This window comes from Sturnira hondurensis, unplaced genomic scaffold (genome assembly GCF_014824575.4).
Source record: "Sturnira hondurensis isolate 20B ecotype Veracruz unplaced genomic scaffold, ASM1482457v3 Scaffold0009223, whole genome shotgun sequence".
NCBI classification, from domain to species: Eukaryota; Metazoa; Chordata; class Mammalia; order Chiroptera; family Phyllostomidae; genus Sturnira; species Sturnira hondurensis.
The window spans coordinates 1,940,559-1,957,184 of record NW_028081854.1 but is presented as its reverse complement, the minus strand read 5'-3'; the positions used below and the strand labels follow the sequence as shown (position 1 = coordinate 1,957,184).

The 16,626-nt window shown below is 38.0% G+C and overlaps 1 protein-coding gene across 1 annotated transcript in view; it reads right to left on the bottom strand.

Moving 5' to 3' along the window:
* Positions 1–11,066: 11,066 nt before the first annotated feature.
* LOC118994276 (tRNA-uridine aminocarboxypropyltransferase 2) overlaps positions 11,067–16,626 on the bottom strand; it is a 118,244-nt gene continuing 112,684 nt past the window's right edge. Inside the window, exon 6 of the mRNA XM_037056902.1 lies at positions 11,067–12,009. Coding sequence (XP_036912797.1) covers positions 11,839–12,009 — 171 coding nt within the window. The 3' untranslated portion in view covers positions 11,067–11,838. The remainder of the gene's footprint in view (positions 12,010–16,626) is intronic.

Here is a 16,626-nt window from a genome sequence, read left to right as displayed (position 1 = left end):
TTACAACAAAGAAAGAAAATTTCAAGCCAATATCGCTGATGAACATAGTTGCGAAAATCCTCAACAAAGTATTGCCAAACCGCATCCAACAATACATTAAAAAGATCATACACCATGACCAAGTGGGATACATCCCAGGGATGCAAGGATGGTTCAATATTCACAAATCAGTAAATGTAATACATCACATAAACAAAAACAAAAACAAACTCACATGATCATATCAATAGATGTGGAAAAAGCTTTTGATAAGGTACAACACCAATTTATGATAAAAACACTCAGCAAAGTGGGAATAGAGGGAGCATTCCTCAACATAATAAAGGCCATATATGAGAGACCTACAGCCAACATCATACTCAATGGGAAAAAACTAAAAGCTTTTCCACTAAGATCAGGAACAAGACAGGGTTGTCCACTTTTATCACTTCTATTCAATATAATGTTGGAAGTTTTTGCCATAGTGATCAGACAAGAAAAGGAAATAAAACGCATCCAAATCGGAAAGGACGAAACAAAACTGTCACTGTTTGCAGATGATATGATAGTGTACATGGAAAAATCCTATAGTCTACCCAAAAACTGCTCGACCTAATAAATGAATTTGGCAAAACACTGGGATACAAAGTCAATATCCAGAAATCAAAGGTGTTTTTGTATAGCAACAATGAAACAGCAGAAGCAGAAATCAAGAAAAAAATCCCATTCAATACAGCAAAAAGAAAAATAAAATACCTAGGAATAAACCCAACCAAGGAGGTAAAAGACCTGTATGAAGAAAATTACACAACACTGAAGAAAGAAATCAAGGAAGACACAAACAAGTGGAAACATATACCATGTCCATGGATTGGAAGAATTAACATCATCAAAATGTCCATTTGACCCAAAGTAATTTATAGATTCAATGCAGTACCTATTAAAGTACCATTGACATATTTCAGAGATATAAAACAAACTCTTCAAAAATTTATATGGAACCATAAATGATTTTAAATAGCTGCAGCAATTTGGAGAAAGAAAAGCAAAGTAGGAGAGATCACAATACCTGATGCCAAACTGTATTATAAGGCCACAATAATCAAAACAGCCTGATATTGGCATAATAATAGAGACATGGACCAATGGAATGGAATAGAGAGCCCAAAAATAAACCCAAGTTTCTATAGTCAATTAATATTTGACAAAGGGAACAGCAGCATTAAATGGAGCAAAAATAGCCTCTTCAACAAATGGTCTTGACAACTGGGCAGCTACATGCTAGGAAATGAACCTTGATCACCAACTTACACCATACACCAAAATACATTCTAGGTGAATAAAAGACATATATAAGCTGTGGCACCATTAAAGTCCTAGAGGAGGACATAGGCAGGAAAATCTCAGATATTTCACGCAGCAACATTTTTACTGCCATGTCCCCTAGAGCAGGGGACATAAAGGAAAGAATAAACTAATGGGATCTCATCAAAATAAAAAGCTTTTGCATGGCTAAAAAAAGTATTAAAATAAAAAGAGAACCAACTATACAGGAAAACATATTTGTCAATTATACCTCAGAAAAGGGTTTAATCTCCAAAATATACAAAGAACTTACATGACTCCACTCTAAGAAGACAAGCAACCCAATTAAAAAGTGGGCAAAGATCTTGAACAGACACTTCTCCTGGGAGGCCACAGAGAAGATTCAGATACTCATGAAAAGATGTTCAATATCACTAGCTATCAGAGAGATGCAAATTAGAACCACAATGAGATACCACTTTATACCGGTCAGAATGGCCATCATAAACAAAGCAACAAACAACAAGTGCTGGAGAGATTGTGGAGAAAAGGGGACCCTAATCTATTGTTGGTGGGATTGCAGACTGGTACAACCAATATGGAAAACAGTATGGAATTTTCTCAGAAAACTAAAAATGGATCTGCCTTTTGACCCAGCAATTCCACTCTTGGGATTATATCCTAAGAACCCTGAAACACCAATCCAAAAGAACCTATGCACCCCAATGTTCATAGCGGCACAATTTACAACAGCCAAGAGTTGAAAGATACCTAGGTGCCCATCAGTAAATGAATGGATCAAAAAACTATGGTACATATACACAATGGAATTCTATGCAGCAGAAAGAAAGAAGGGGCTCCTACCCTTTGCAACAGCATTGATGGAACTGGAAAGCATTATGCTGAGTCAAATAAGCCAGCATATTGAAAGACAAATACCATACAACCTCACCTTTAACAGGAAGCTAAACAACAAAACAAACAATCAAGCAAAATATAACCAAATACACTGAAATAGAGAACAGGTGGATAGTGACTAGAGGGGAGAAGGGAGGGAATTTCAGGGGGAAAGGGGAAAAATTTATAGGAACAAGATTTATAGAAAGGGGAAAGATCAAGGACACATGGACAACTAAGGGCGGTGGAAATTGGAGGGAGGTGGTGAGCACGGGGGGGGGGGGGTGCTGGGATGGGAGTAAAAGACAGAAAACTGTACTTGAACAACAATTAAATTAAAAATGCCTTTGTTTTCTGAATATTAACTTTCTCTCTTGCTGCTTTGCCAAGNGAGGGAGGTGGTGAGCATGGGGGGGGGGTGCTGGGATGGGAGTAAAAGACAGAAAACTGTACTTGAACAACAATTAAATTAAAAATGCCTTTGTTTTCTGAATATTAACTTTCTCTCTTGCTGCTTTGCCAAGTTCATTTATATAGGTCAAGTAGGTTTTTGGTAGAGCCTATAGGGTTTTCTAGGTACACTATCATGTTTCTACAAACAATGACAGTTTTACTTCCCCCTTTCCAATTCGATGCCTTCATTTATTTATCTTGTCTGATTGTTGTGGCTAGGACTTCCAATACTATATTGAATAGAAGTGGTGAAAATAGATATCCTTATCTTGTTCCTGATCCTACTGGGAAAGGTCTTAGTTTTTCACATTGAGTATGATGTTGGTTACAGGTCTCTCATACACGGCCTTTATTATGTTGAGAAATGTTTCCTCTACTTGCATTTTGCCAAGGGTTTTTATCATAAATTGTCACTGTACTTTATCAAGTGCCTTTTCAGTATCTATTGATACAATCATGTGATTTTTGTCATTCATTTTATGTGATGTATTACATGTATTGACTTGTGAATATTTTAGTATCATTACATCCCTGGGATAAATCCCACTGGATCATGGTGTATGATCTCTTTAATGAATTGCTGGACTTCATTTGCCAATATTTTGTTGAGGATTTTAGCATCTATGTTCGTCAACAATACTGTCCTGTAGTTTTCTTTGTTCTGTCTGTATCTGGTTTTGAATTAAGATGCTGGCTTCATAAAAACAGTTTTGGAGTCTTTCCTTTTTGGGGATTTTTCAGAAGAGTCTGACAAGAATAAGGGTTTTAACTCTTTCTTACTGCTATGTAAATTTTCTCCTGTGGAATTGTCCTATCCAGGGCTTCTGTGAGCCGAGAGTTTTTGATTACTGATTCAGTTTCATCAGCTGTTATTGGTCTGTTCAGGTGTTCTGCTACTTCTTCACTGAGTTTTGGAAGGTTATATTTTTCAAGCAATTTGTCCATTTCACCCAGGTTTTCAAATTTCTTGGCACTTACTTCTTCACAGTAGTTTCTTACAATCATTTCTATTTCTGTGATCCGTTGTATTCTCTCCTCTTTCATTTCTGATTGTGTTTATTTGGGTCCTCTTTTTTTACTTTTTAAAAATGATTTTATTTATTTATTTTTAGAGAGGGGAAAGAGGGGAGAAAACAGAGACAGAAACATCAATGTGTTGTTGCATCTCATGTGCCCCCTACTGAGGACCTGGCCTACAACCCAGACATGTATCCTAGACTGGGAATCAAACCTGTGACACTGTGATTCACAGGCCACCACTTAATCCATTGAGCCACATGAGCAAGGGAATTCTGTTTTTCTTGATGAGTCTGCTTGAAGGCTAATCAATTTTGTTTATCTCTTAAAAAAAAAAACAGGTCCTGGATTCATTGATCCTTAGAATTGTGCTTTTAGTCTCTATGTCATTTAATTTTGCTCTGATCTTGGTTATTTCCTTCCTTCTACTCGCTCTGGGCTGTCTTTCTTGTTGTTCTTCCCATTCTTGTAGGTGTAGGAATAGGCTGTTTATTTGAACTGTTTCTCTCTTTTTTGGGTAGGCCTGTATCTCCATGAACTTCTCTCTCAGGTCTGCCTTCACTGTTTCCCATGAGTTTGGGGTTGTTGTGAGTTCATTTTCATTTGTTTTCAGAAACATTTTGATTTTTCCCTGTCATTCTTTTTTAAAAAAGTTTATTTATTTATCTTTAGAGGGGAAGGGAAGGAGAGAGGGAGAGAAACATCAATGTATGGTTGCCTCTCATGAGTCCCCTGCTGGGAACTGGCCTGCAACCCAGGTATGTGCCCTGACTGGGAATCGAACTGCGATCATGTGGTTCACAGGCCTGTGCTCAATCCATTGAGCCACACCAGCCAGGGCTGATTTTTCCCTAATGTCATTCTTGATCCATTCATTATTTAATACCATGCTATTCAATCTCCATGAGTTTGAGTGCTTTTGGGTTTTTTCCTTGAGGTTGGTGTCGAGTTACGGCCCCTTATGGTCAAAGAAAATGCTTCATATGATTTCAGTTTTCTTGAATTTGTTGAGGGTTGTTTTGTGTCCTATCAGGTAGTCTATCTTTGAAAATGTTCAATATACATATGAAAAGAATGTGTATTTAGCTTCTTTGAGATGAAAGGCTCTGTATATATTAGTTAAGTACATTTGGTGTAGGCTATTGTTCAATGACAAAATATCTTTGTTGATAATTTTGTTTGGAAGATCTATCCATTTTTGACAGTGGGGTGTTACAATCCCCTACTATAATTGTGTTGCTGTCAATATTTTTTTGAAGTCCTCCAAGATTTTTTTTATGTATTTGGGTGCTCCTTTGTTGGGTGCATATATATTTAAAATGTTTATGTCTTATTGATGGATTCTTCCCTTGAGTATTATGAAGTAACCTTTTGGGTCTCTTTTTATGGCCCTTGTTTTGAAGTCTATTTTGTCTGATATGAGTATTGCTACCCCGGCTTTTTTTTTCCTGTCCATTTGCTTGGAAAATTTATTTCCAGCCCTTCACTTTTAGTCTGTGTAGGTCTTTTGTTCTGAGGTGGGTCCCTTGTAGGCAGCATATGTATGGGTTAATTTCTTTTCCATTCAGCTATTCTGTTTTTGATTGGAGCATTTAATCCATTTTCATTTAGGTTTCTTATTGATAGGTATTTATTCATTGCCATTTTACTTCTTTCATACCTGTGTTCTACTCTCTCTTACTCTTTTTCTTCTTTTTTTAGCTTTTATTTTATTTTATTTTATTATTTTTCAAGTACAGTTTTCTGTCTATTACTCCCATCCCATCCCACCCCCACCTCCCCAGTGATTTTATTCTTTTCTTAAAGTTAAGTTCCTTTAGCATCTTTTGCAGTGCTGTTTTGGTGGAAGTGTATTCTTTCAGCCTTCTTTTGTCTGAGAAAGTCCTTATTTCCCCTTCCATGATAATTGAGACCTTTGTTGGAAAGAGTAGTCTTGGTTCCAGGCCTCTGGATTTCATTACTTGGAATATTTCTTGTCAATCCGTGTGGCCTGGAGTGTTTCCATTAAGAAGTCAGCTGCTAGTCTTATTGGGGCTTCATTGTATGTTACTTCCTGTTCTCCTTTTCTACATTTACAACTATTTGTCTTAGAATTTTGGCATTTTAATTATAATGTGTCTTGAAGTGGGCCTCTCTGGGTTCCTCTTGATTCAGACTCTGTGTTTCCTCAATTTGTGTGATTTCTTGTCCATCAAATTGGGGAACATTTACATCATTTGTTTTCAAAGAGTTTTTCAGTCACTTGGTCACATCTTCTCCTACCTGTATCACTATTGTACGAATATTATTATGTTTCATGTTGTCCTGAATATCCCTTAACCCCTATTTATTGTTTCTGAGTTTCTTTTCCTTTTCTTGCTCTCTCTGGGTGATTTTTCCTACCTTGTCATCCAGCTCACTCATTCCATCCTCTACTTCATCTAGACTGCTTTTGATTCCTTCTACTGTGTTATTCAATTCAGAAATTGTATTCTTCATTTCCTCTTGGCCCTTGCTAATAGTTTCTATTTCCATTTTTATGTTGATATAGTTTGCAGTGAGTTCATTGTAGTTTCCCTGTAGTTTCTGGTAATTCTCTGTGAGCTCATTCAGCTTCCTGATAACCATTGTTTTAAACTCATTGTCTGATAGTTGGCTTGCCTCTATTTCACTTAGCATTCTTTCTGAGGCTTCCTCTTTTCCTTTCATTTGACGATTGTTTCTTTGTCTTTCCATTGTTTGTGAGACTCTTCTTGTTAGCCTCTGCTTCTTAAATTGATCTCTTCTGACTTCCTGCGTTTATGGTATCAACTTCTATGTTGAGATACAGTATCAACTTCTTCTGTGAGATACAGTAGTGCAGTCTCCTTGATCTTGGGAGCTTGCTGGTCTTGGGCTGTCATTTATGTTGGCTCTCTGTACTTATTTGGGTTCTGGTTGTTGTTGAATCTTTCTTTGGTGGATCCTTCCCTCCAGCTGGTTTACTAAGGGTCAGTCCATCTACCACCTCTGTATTTTGTTGCGCAGGAGTGGACAGGTTGTGTTGAAGCTGGTTCTTCTGTCTGTATGATGTTTTGAGGCTTCTCTCTCACTATTGTTCAGTTGTTTGTTCTGGGTAATTTTTCCACCATTTAGTTGTATTTCCAGATGGTTCTGAGTGGAGGTTATTTTGGCTTCCACTCACTTCTCCACCTTTTTCCATTGTTATCTGTTAGTGGTTCCTTTGTTGATGGATTCTCTCTTTTATCAGGTATACTGGTGTTCACAGCTCTCTCCTACACTTTTTTGTGATCAGTTGGAGGGGGGAGGCAAAATGGAGTAAGACAGCAGGAGTGTATTCTATAGTATTTAAAGTACCAACCCATAGAGAAAAGATTGGAGATCCTTTGGGTAAGCATAGTGTTAACCATGATATTTCACCCAAATAGCCACTTTTTAGAAAGGTTGGAAAAAAGATAAGACTCTTGTTGGTACGGGGGAGGATTGTGACTTGTATCTAGAGAGCAGTGAGCTTGTGGGAGGTCATATTATGAGATATACTGAGATTAAAGGATAGAAAATAAGTGTAGTGTACAAGAGAATAGAGTTAACCACAACAGTGATAAAGTTCCTGATGTAGTGAAGTGAGCTACAGTCTAGGAGGGGTGCTGTGTAGTATTTACAATTTTATGGAACAGCAATTATTTACAACAGTAATGGAGCAAAAATCATGTGACAGAATCTATGTGATCTTAGTAACAAGAGTGGGAAGTACATGACCTACAGTGGTGCTATTAGAACACAAATGAAATGAAAGAAAGAAAATCAAAAACACACTATGAAAGACAGAACAAGGAAAACCAGTCAAACAATGCAATTTAACAAACCAAATGTAGAAGACTAAACAGAAAGAAGAGAAATAAAAAATATTAATGAAATAAAATATGTACAAATGATGAAAAACAATTGTAATATAAATATACAATAACTTGCAAGTTCTCTGGAATCACAAAGTGAAATTTGTCTCATTGTTTTGGTTGTTCTGATGGACCCTTCTTTGGGTCTAACTTTGAGTTCTTTTACAACTCGAGGTTTTATTGTCTGACTTGTGGGAATGAAAAAAAGGAAAGGAAGGAAGAAGGAATTGGGAAAAAAAGTCTCCTGCTGGGTTTAAACCTGCCAAGCGAGTTGTGGTGGTCTTCCTGGCTTCAGCTAGCTGAGGGATATTGGGTTTCACTCTTGTCCCTTCCTGTGGTTTGGCAGGGATGGACACCAGATCTGATCAGCACTCTTCACAGTTGCCCAGTCTCCAGCTCAATTTCTTAATTCACTGCCAGGCTCCCCAGTGCCCTTCTTTGCCCAGGCCTATGCCTTCAGTCCACCCATTGTGCTATCCTTGAGGTGTACCTATTAAGGGTAACTCACACACCACCTTCTCACTCTTTGGTGTCCTAGATGCTAGGGACTCTTAGACTCTCTTCAGGGTAATTTGGCTCCCTCACTATGTTCAGTCTTTCTGGGGATTGCTGACTCCTGGAGCCCTGCTTTCCTGTGCTTGGGCATCTCTGCCTCCCTCTTCATGAGCCAGTTGACCTGCAGGGTAGAGGAGCCAACATGATTGCTGTTACAGATGTGGGCATGTGCCTCCTCTGCTGCTGCACTGCGGAGGTGGGTCAGGAATGTGCCGGCCTCCTCTGCTGTGGGAACAGCTGAGGCGGGATGGGGGTTGGCTGGTTCCGTGGCACACACTGGGGTAACTGGCACAACTGGGTGGGCTCTGTTGCTGTGGATGGGGTAGGGGCAGAGCCTCAGTCCTGGCAGCAGAAGTGAGGCTGCATGGGCTGCAGAGGCTGCACAGGCACAGACTAGGATCATGGAGGAGGTTGCTGTGGGGGAATTCCCTAAACAGCCACTGAGTTCCTCTTATTTTTTCTTTTTGAGAAATTCATCTGATTCAAGCCTGCCGCTCCAAATAAGCACCTGGCCTCTCACACAGCCCAAATCTCCAACCAGACCAGAGACTATCAGGGTCATGGTCCATCATGTCCCAACTCTTCCCAGCTGGCGTCCACAGTCTCAGTCCACCATCTCTCTGTGTTTGCCACTTCCTCCTTATTCCCCACCCCACCCTGACTTCAAGCATCCAGGTCCATCCTGATGCTCTCAAACCTCCTTGTTTGGCAGGGGAGGATGCCATTGACTTGGCTCTCTGCCAAGCATCCTGTGGCAGACCCAGTGGGCTCTGGGCCTGGGGCTGCAGCCACCCTGTCCCTGCACTGGCCCCAGGGACCTTATTGCCCTGAAGCTCTCTCCTTGTCATCTGATTTTTCAATGTCCTCTACAGTTTTGGCCTCCAACCTTCATATATGCTGGGATACCGTGGGCTGCTCACTCTGTTCCTCAGAAGATCAGCTAGGTGTTCCACCCATGTTCAGGGGGAAGTAGACCCCACCATATATCATTTATATGTGGAATCATTAAAAAAAAAGCTCATAGATACAGAGAATGGTGGTTGCCAGAGATGGGGTTTTAGTATGGGCAAAATGAGTCAAGTGGGTCAAAAGGTACAAGCTTCCAGGTAGAACATAAATAAGTGATAGGGATATAACATACTACTTGATGGTTATATTATAGCTAGTAATACTGTACTGAATATTTTTAATATATTTTATTAATTACACCATTACAGTTGTTGTATTCCCCCCTTCATTCCCCTCCATCCGCACACTTACTCCCCCACCATTCTCCCCCCTTAGTTTATAACGTGTATCAAGTTCTTTAGATTCTATATTTCCCCCACTATTCTTGCCCTCCCCCCTATCTATTTTCTGCCTACCATCTATGCTATTTTCTGTGCCTTCTCCCCCCTTCTCCTCCTCCCACCCCCGTTTCTAACCCTCCATGTGTTCTTCATTTCTATGGTTCCACTCCTGATCTAGCTGTCTTCTTGGTTTGCTTTTGTTTTAGGTGTGGTTGTTAATAACTGTGTGTTTGCTGTCCTTTCACTGTTCATATTTTTCATCTTCTTTTTCTTATATAAGTCCCTTTAGCATTTCATATAATAAGGGCTTGGTGATGATGAACTCCTTGAACTTGACCTTATCTGAGAAGCACTTTATCTGTCCTTCCATTCTAAATGAAAGTTTTGCTGGATAAAGCAATCTTGGCTGTAGGTCTTTGGATTTCATGACTTGGAATACTTCTTTCCAGCCCCTTCTTGCCTGTAAGGTCTCTTTTGAGAAATCCGCTGACAGTCTGATGGGTACTCCTTTGTAGGTGACTGTCCCCTTATCCCTTGCTGCTTCTAGGATTCTCTCCTTCATTTTGGTCTTGGCTAATGTAATTATGATGTGCCTTGGTGTGTTCCTTCTTGGGTCCAACTTCTTTGGGACTCTCTGAGCTTCCTGGATTTCCTGGAAGTCTATTTCCTTTGCCAGACTGGGGAAGTTCTCCTTTATTATTTGTTCAAATACGTTTTCCACTCGTGGCTGTTTCTTTCCCCCTTCTGGTACCCCTATAATCCGGATGTTGGAACGTTTAAAGATGTCCTGGAGGTTCCTAAGCCTCTCCTCATTTTTTTGAATTCTCATTTCTTCATTCCTTTCTGGTGGGATGTTTTGTTCTTCCTTCTGGTCCATTCCATTGATTTGAGTCCCAGTTTCCTTTCCATCACTATTGGTTTCCTGTGCATCTCCCTTCATTTCAATTAGTTTAGCCTTCATATGTTCCTCTAATTTGTGACTATGTTCCTCTAATTTGTGACTATAATCTACCAGTTCTGTGAGCATCCTGATAAATAGTGTCTTGAATTGTGCTTCTGAGAGGCTGGCAATTTCTCGGTCACTTAGAGTTATTGGCTCTGGGACTTTGAGTTCTTCTTGCACCATATTTTGGGCTGTTCGTGCCTGTTCCATAGCAGGATCAGAGCCCTAAAGTGTTCACTAGAGCAGGGCAACTAAGTCGCTGGGTTGTGACATTGTATGTGGGGGCGGGGTCAAAGAGGGACAATGGCTTCCCTCTGCCGCCTGCCGCTGCATCCCCCACCGGCGCCTCGGCCACCACCGTCACCAGGACCACGGGTTTCGTTCCACTGCATGCGAGTGTGCCGCCGCCGTCAGCCCTCCACCACTGGCTTCACACCCTGGGGCCTGCGTGGTCAGTCTCACTGTGCGCGAATGTGCGACCGTGGTCAGTCTGCCCCACACCCCAACTGGTTCCGGGCTGCCTGCGCGCCTAGGTCGGGGAATCTGTCCTGCCTGACCCAGCTCCGCTGCTGGCTCCACCTCTCTTACCGTCCCTGTTGAACGGTTCGTAGTTTGTCGGACTTCTGTATAATTCCATTTTCTGGTCTTTGGGTGTGTCCTAGTTCTCCAAACCTTTGTTGTATTCACACTTGGTTGTGGGAGAAGGCACAGTGTTTCCACCTATGCCTCCATCTTGGTGGAAGTCTCTGTACTGAATATTTTAATGTTGTTAAAAGAGTAAATCTTAAAAGTTCTCATCACAAGAAAGAAAACTACGTATGGTGACAAATGTTAACAAGATGTATTGTGGTGATCATTTCATAATATACAAATATAAAATCAATATGTTGTACACCTGAAACTAATATACTGTTATATGCCAATTACACCATAATAAAAAAATTAGGGGCATTAACAGAACATTTAATCACATTAGCTGAGTTTAAGTCTAGTCCCTAAAGAATACTTAGTTTCATTATTCTGTTGTACTATTTTATGAAATAAGTAAATTCAATCTAAACTTCTTAGTTATTATTTTTGTTACTTATTTCAAACTATAAAGTTTATGTATACTATTGCAGATTGATGGAAGTATCCTCTAATATAGGTCTACACTTAATTATCTATAAAATATTAATGGAAATATTACTGTTCCAATCAGACACAATTTTCTTTCACTGTAAAACAAAAACTTCTAACCCAGATCAACAACTAATCAAATCTCAAATTGTGGATTTGAAAAAATTCATAGAGGCACATTTAAAAAAATAAATACAGTATAAAACCTTGCTTTTTCACTGAGTAAGTGTAATTTATGTTTGTTTGCTTTTATGGCTATTTGATTTGCATTGTTCTTCTGGGCAGGTTCAGTATGCAATCTTCATTCTTTAGACACTCAAAAAACCTGCAGACTTAAATTTTATGAGAACTTTGTCTGATACTGTCAGCCAAAGACACCATAAATAGCACTGTAAGAATCTTTGTACTAAATTTTTACACTGTTCATTAACAGTTCCATTTTCCTGAGTTTACGTTTGTTCTTTGGCATTGATTTAGGATACAATCCATTTTTCAGAAGGTGTTCCTTGCTGAGGCGAATTCGAGCACCATGCTGAAGCTGGAAAGAGCATAAAGCTTGAAGAGGACGAAGTAAAGTCTGTCAAGACAAAAAAAAAAACAACAACTAAAAATGTGTCTGTGACAAGTCATGGTTTTCTATCTAGAATTTTTCTTCAAAAACAAGCATGATAATGATGATGAAGATTTGCTTTTAACTATGAAGAGCAATAGTTACCCTAAAATATATGATGATTACTAAATTAATAACTTATTTAAATCCATACCTTATATACCACTAAGTAACTCCAGTGAAAAGACACAAATTGATTTTCCATATAGGTGATAAAGTCCAAATTTAGCTTTATACATTAAAATATTTAAACCACACTAAAAACCATTGCCATTATAATTTGATCTATAACATGGGAACTGCAAGAAATTTTTAGATTATCATAATTAGTTGATTCATTTTTCAATCACAGAAGGCTGCAAGCTTCCTGCTACCTGATAACAATTAGATGATGACAGTAATGGGTAAATACTTTACTAATGCACAGTAGTCCATGGACCACATACAAGTTAGATATCCAGGTTTTAGTGCATTTGAAATAATTCTAACTATATATGTACCAGTCTAAATTTAAATACCTACAGGGCCAGCCATTTAATGTAAGTAATGTAAACTGGGTGGATTCATAGGGTAACAGAGAACAGTGGAGGTTTGAAAAACATGGGATCATTATGCCTTTCCTAAAGTTATCCAAATTTAAAAATTTTTAAATAAAAACAATGTACTAGTTTTTTATACCATACAAAGATGTCAGTGTTTTAAACACATTTTGAGTCAGATTCTTTCCATAGCCTGAGAACTCTTACCTAAATTTTTAAGATGACAATAGCAACATTTGATTGAGCAGATTGTTAAAAAAATAAGAAGAAAAAGAACAAAGAAAAAATGATATATTTAACTACAAAAATTTCAAAATGTGTGTGACAATTTATTCCCTCACATATACAACACAAGAAGTAAAAAGGGCCTAATAGCTTTAATGTACAGTAAATTCTTATAAATTTTAGCAGTCACTGGTAGTTGCTTCTTCATAATTCATCCATTCTTTTCTTCCTTATTAAAAAAATCAAAAATTTTATTCAAGGTGGCAATGTGTCTAGCTAGTAATATGACATTGGGTAATGATACAATCTATTCAATGAGATGTATGTGGAAGTCCTTAAGTGGGGCTTCTGGAGAGTCTTTTTAAAATCAGACAGACTCAGCAGGCAGAGGCTTTCTCTTTCTTCTTGACTGGAACAGTATTGTTAGAGGTGGAATAACCTCTAACATGTATCTACAGGGCAATAAATATGAAGATTAAAATCAAATATATATGATGATGAACAGAAAGACAGGAAAAATCTAGGTCTCTGATGCATCCCAGCCCTGGCACTTCTTACTTACAGGAATTCCTAAAAAAGAAATTTGTATATGGTTCAACTACTGTAGTAAGTGCTCTATTACACAAGAAAAAGACAAATATCTTGGAAAATCTGCATGATGCTGCTGTAGAAAGTTCCTTATATATGTTCTCATAATTTCTTTTAATAGCTTCATTTCTTCAAACAAGAGAGAAAATGTGGAAATAACTATATATTACTTTACAGACTCAACATAGTGGAATCACTGGATTCTGATTTATCATTACTTAGGAAACATATCTAGGACCATATACAGACTGAGACAATTAAAGGTTTTTATGACATCAAATTCTTCATGGACAGGAGAACACTAATATTCCTATGGTTAAGGGCCTCTAACTTCTACCTCCTGAAAATATGCATCTATTAATTTTCTGAGGTAATTAAGAGAAAGAATTTTGGAGATAGATCTGAGTGAGATTCCCCACTCTATCTCTGTAGTTGTCAGTAGAGGCTATTCACAAATATTCCAGTGCTCCATGGTACATGATCAGACTGGATTTTCTAGATCCCTTTGAAGTTAGACATGGCTATATAAATAGCTTTGGTTAATGACATGTAAGCACAGATAATGTGTGCCACCTCTGGGCAGAAGCTTCAAACTCAGTATATGATTCACCACCTCCCCTTATTTTTTCCTTGAAGAAAGTAGAATGAAATACCTCAAGAATACCTCCATCAGTTTGAGTCCCTAAGTGATTGCAATGAGCAGAGATCCTCCTGGAAATCCCACTGGACAGACATGAGAGGCATAAACCTTTGTTGCACTATGCCATTCTAATTTTCGGGTTTTAAATTACTGCAGCCTAATTCAGTTCTTTTTTTAAAATTGGACTTATTTAGGTGACATTGGAAAATGAAATTATACAGGTTTCAGGTGTACAATTCTGTAACACATCATTTGTATATTGCATTGTGTGTACATCACTCCAAGTCAAATCTCCATCCATCACCATTTATGCCCTGTTTACCCATTTACCCTTTTTTAACTCCTCCCTCTCTATTTCTCCTCTGGTAATCGCAATGCTACTGTCTGTATTTTTGAGTTTTTTTAAATTTTTTTGCTTAATTCCTTCACCTTTTTCATGCAGCCCCACAACCCACTTCCCCTCTGACAGCTGTCAGTCTGTTCTCTATTTATAAATCTGTTTCTATTTTGTTTGTTAGTTTATCTTGTTCATTAAATCCCACATATGAGTGAAATTATATGGTATTTGTCTTTCTCTAACTGGCTTATTTCACTCAGCAAAGTGCTGTCCAGGTCAATCCATGCTGTCACAAAGGGTAAGATTTCCTTCTTTTTTACAGACAAGTAGTATTCCATTGTGTAAACGTACCACAGCTTTTTTATCCACTCATTTCCCGATGGACATGTGGACTGCTTCAAAATCTTGGCTATTGTAAATAATGCTGCAATAAACATGGGGGTGCATATATTCTTTTGAATTAGTGTTTCAAATTTCTTCACATATATTCCTGGAAGTAGAATTGTTGGGTTATAATAATCTAGCCTATCTTGACTGATGTAATCATGTACTAGTTATATGTCCCCAGACATATCCTCTCTTTGGCTCATTTTCTTCATTTGTGAAATGAGGAAAATAATGTCTACTTTATAAGGTTATTATTATGGTACACTAAGATGATAAATTAAAATGTTTGCCATACTACTTGATAATAAGTGACAATATTTCTATAACATATCTGAGGCAATGTGAAGCTACACAAGACATGGGCTTGTTCTGAGGAACAAAGAAAGTCCTCTTACAAAATTAGCAAGTTACAAAAAGGTTATTTGAAGGTAATGTCAAAGTTTTGTAAATCCTTTTGTTTGTAGGTACAAAGTGAGTTTTCATGGGACCTTATTACCAAATATTGGTGTTGAGTAGAGGTAAGGCCCGTAGGCTATGGCACAAAGCTTTGCCATATCTAGTTATAAAAGTTCACAAGGGCCCTGGCTGCTGTAGCTCAGTGGATTGAGCACAGGCCTGCAAACCAAAGGGTCACCAGTTCAATCCCCAGTCAGAGCACATGCCTGGGTTGTGGGCCACGTCCCCCAGTTGAGGGCTCATGAGAGGCAACCACACGCTAATATTTTTCTCTCTCTTTCCTTTCCTTCTCCCTCTCTAAAAATAAATGAATAAAATATTTTTCAAAAGTCCACAAGTATAGATGGTTCTATAGTAAAAAAAATTTCCCAAGTTCAAGGCTTCCAGGGTATGAAAAGCCCTAGTAAATATTACTGTAGCTGAATTAAAATCACCAACTTTCAGTTCAAATTTTCTGTCAATCCAATCAGAAAGGCAAGAAAGGGCAAAAAGATTAACTATTTGAGTGTGTGGTGTCACACAGTTAACATACATTATCCCATTCAATTCTCACAACAATACTATGAAGTTAACTTTTTTTATATTATAGATAAGAAAATAAGCACAAAAAGATTACATAAATTGCCCACTGACAAAAAGTAATGATGATAAATGATGAAGTTTTAATTCAAACCTAATTCAAAGCTCTCATATCATGCTACTTCAAATGTCTGAAAAACTGCTCAAGAAAAAAGTATGAGGATGAATCAATAGACTAAGAAAGCTATTATTTTCAGGAGCCCTATCTCTACAGAATAAAGCCAGTTGAAAAATCATTAATTTCCCCATCATCTTAAAGTTTTTATGATGATGTTACTAGTTAAAGGTTATTGGGGAAAAATGTATGGCATAGATTTCCTCCCTAGGGAAGAAAGAATACACCTATTAGAGTGGACAGTATTTGTGTATCTCAGAGGAATGTACCATTTTTTTATAGCTAGATTTGAGTACGCTGAACTTGGAGTTCCCTCACTAAGAAAGCTAAATTTTTGCCATCTGTAATAATAAGTAACTTGGGATGTTTCATTATGCATTTCTTCAGCTCATACTCCAGCCGACTATCTTGTTAGCACTTCCCAAATCATAAATCTGATTGTCAAACATCCTTTTCCTACTCCTGATAACTATAGTATGACTATTCCTGCTGACAAAAGCAAACAGAATGAGAACTCTAGGACCTCATCATTACTTTGGGATTTTATGTTGAATTTTATCCATAGATAACAATAACAAAAGCTGAAGAGATGAAGGGTCATGTCTCCATTCTGTATCTTAAACTTTGTCTGTTGTTGGATGCTATACTCAGAACATAATATGGGTTCCCTGCTATGATGGTACATTAATTAATACTAGAATAATCTGAGTTACAAAAC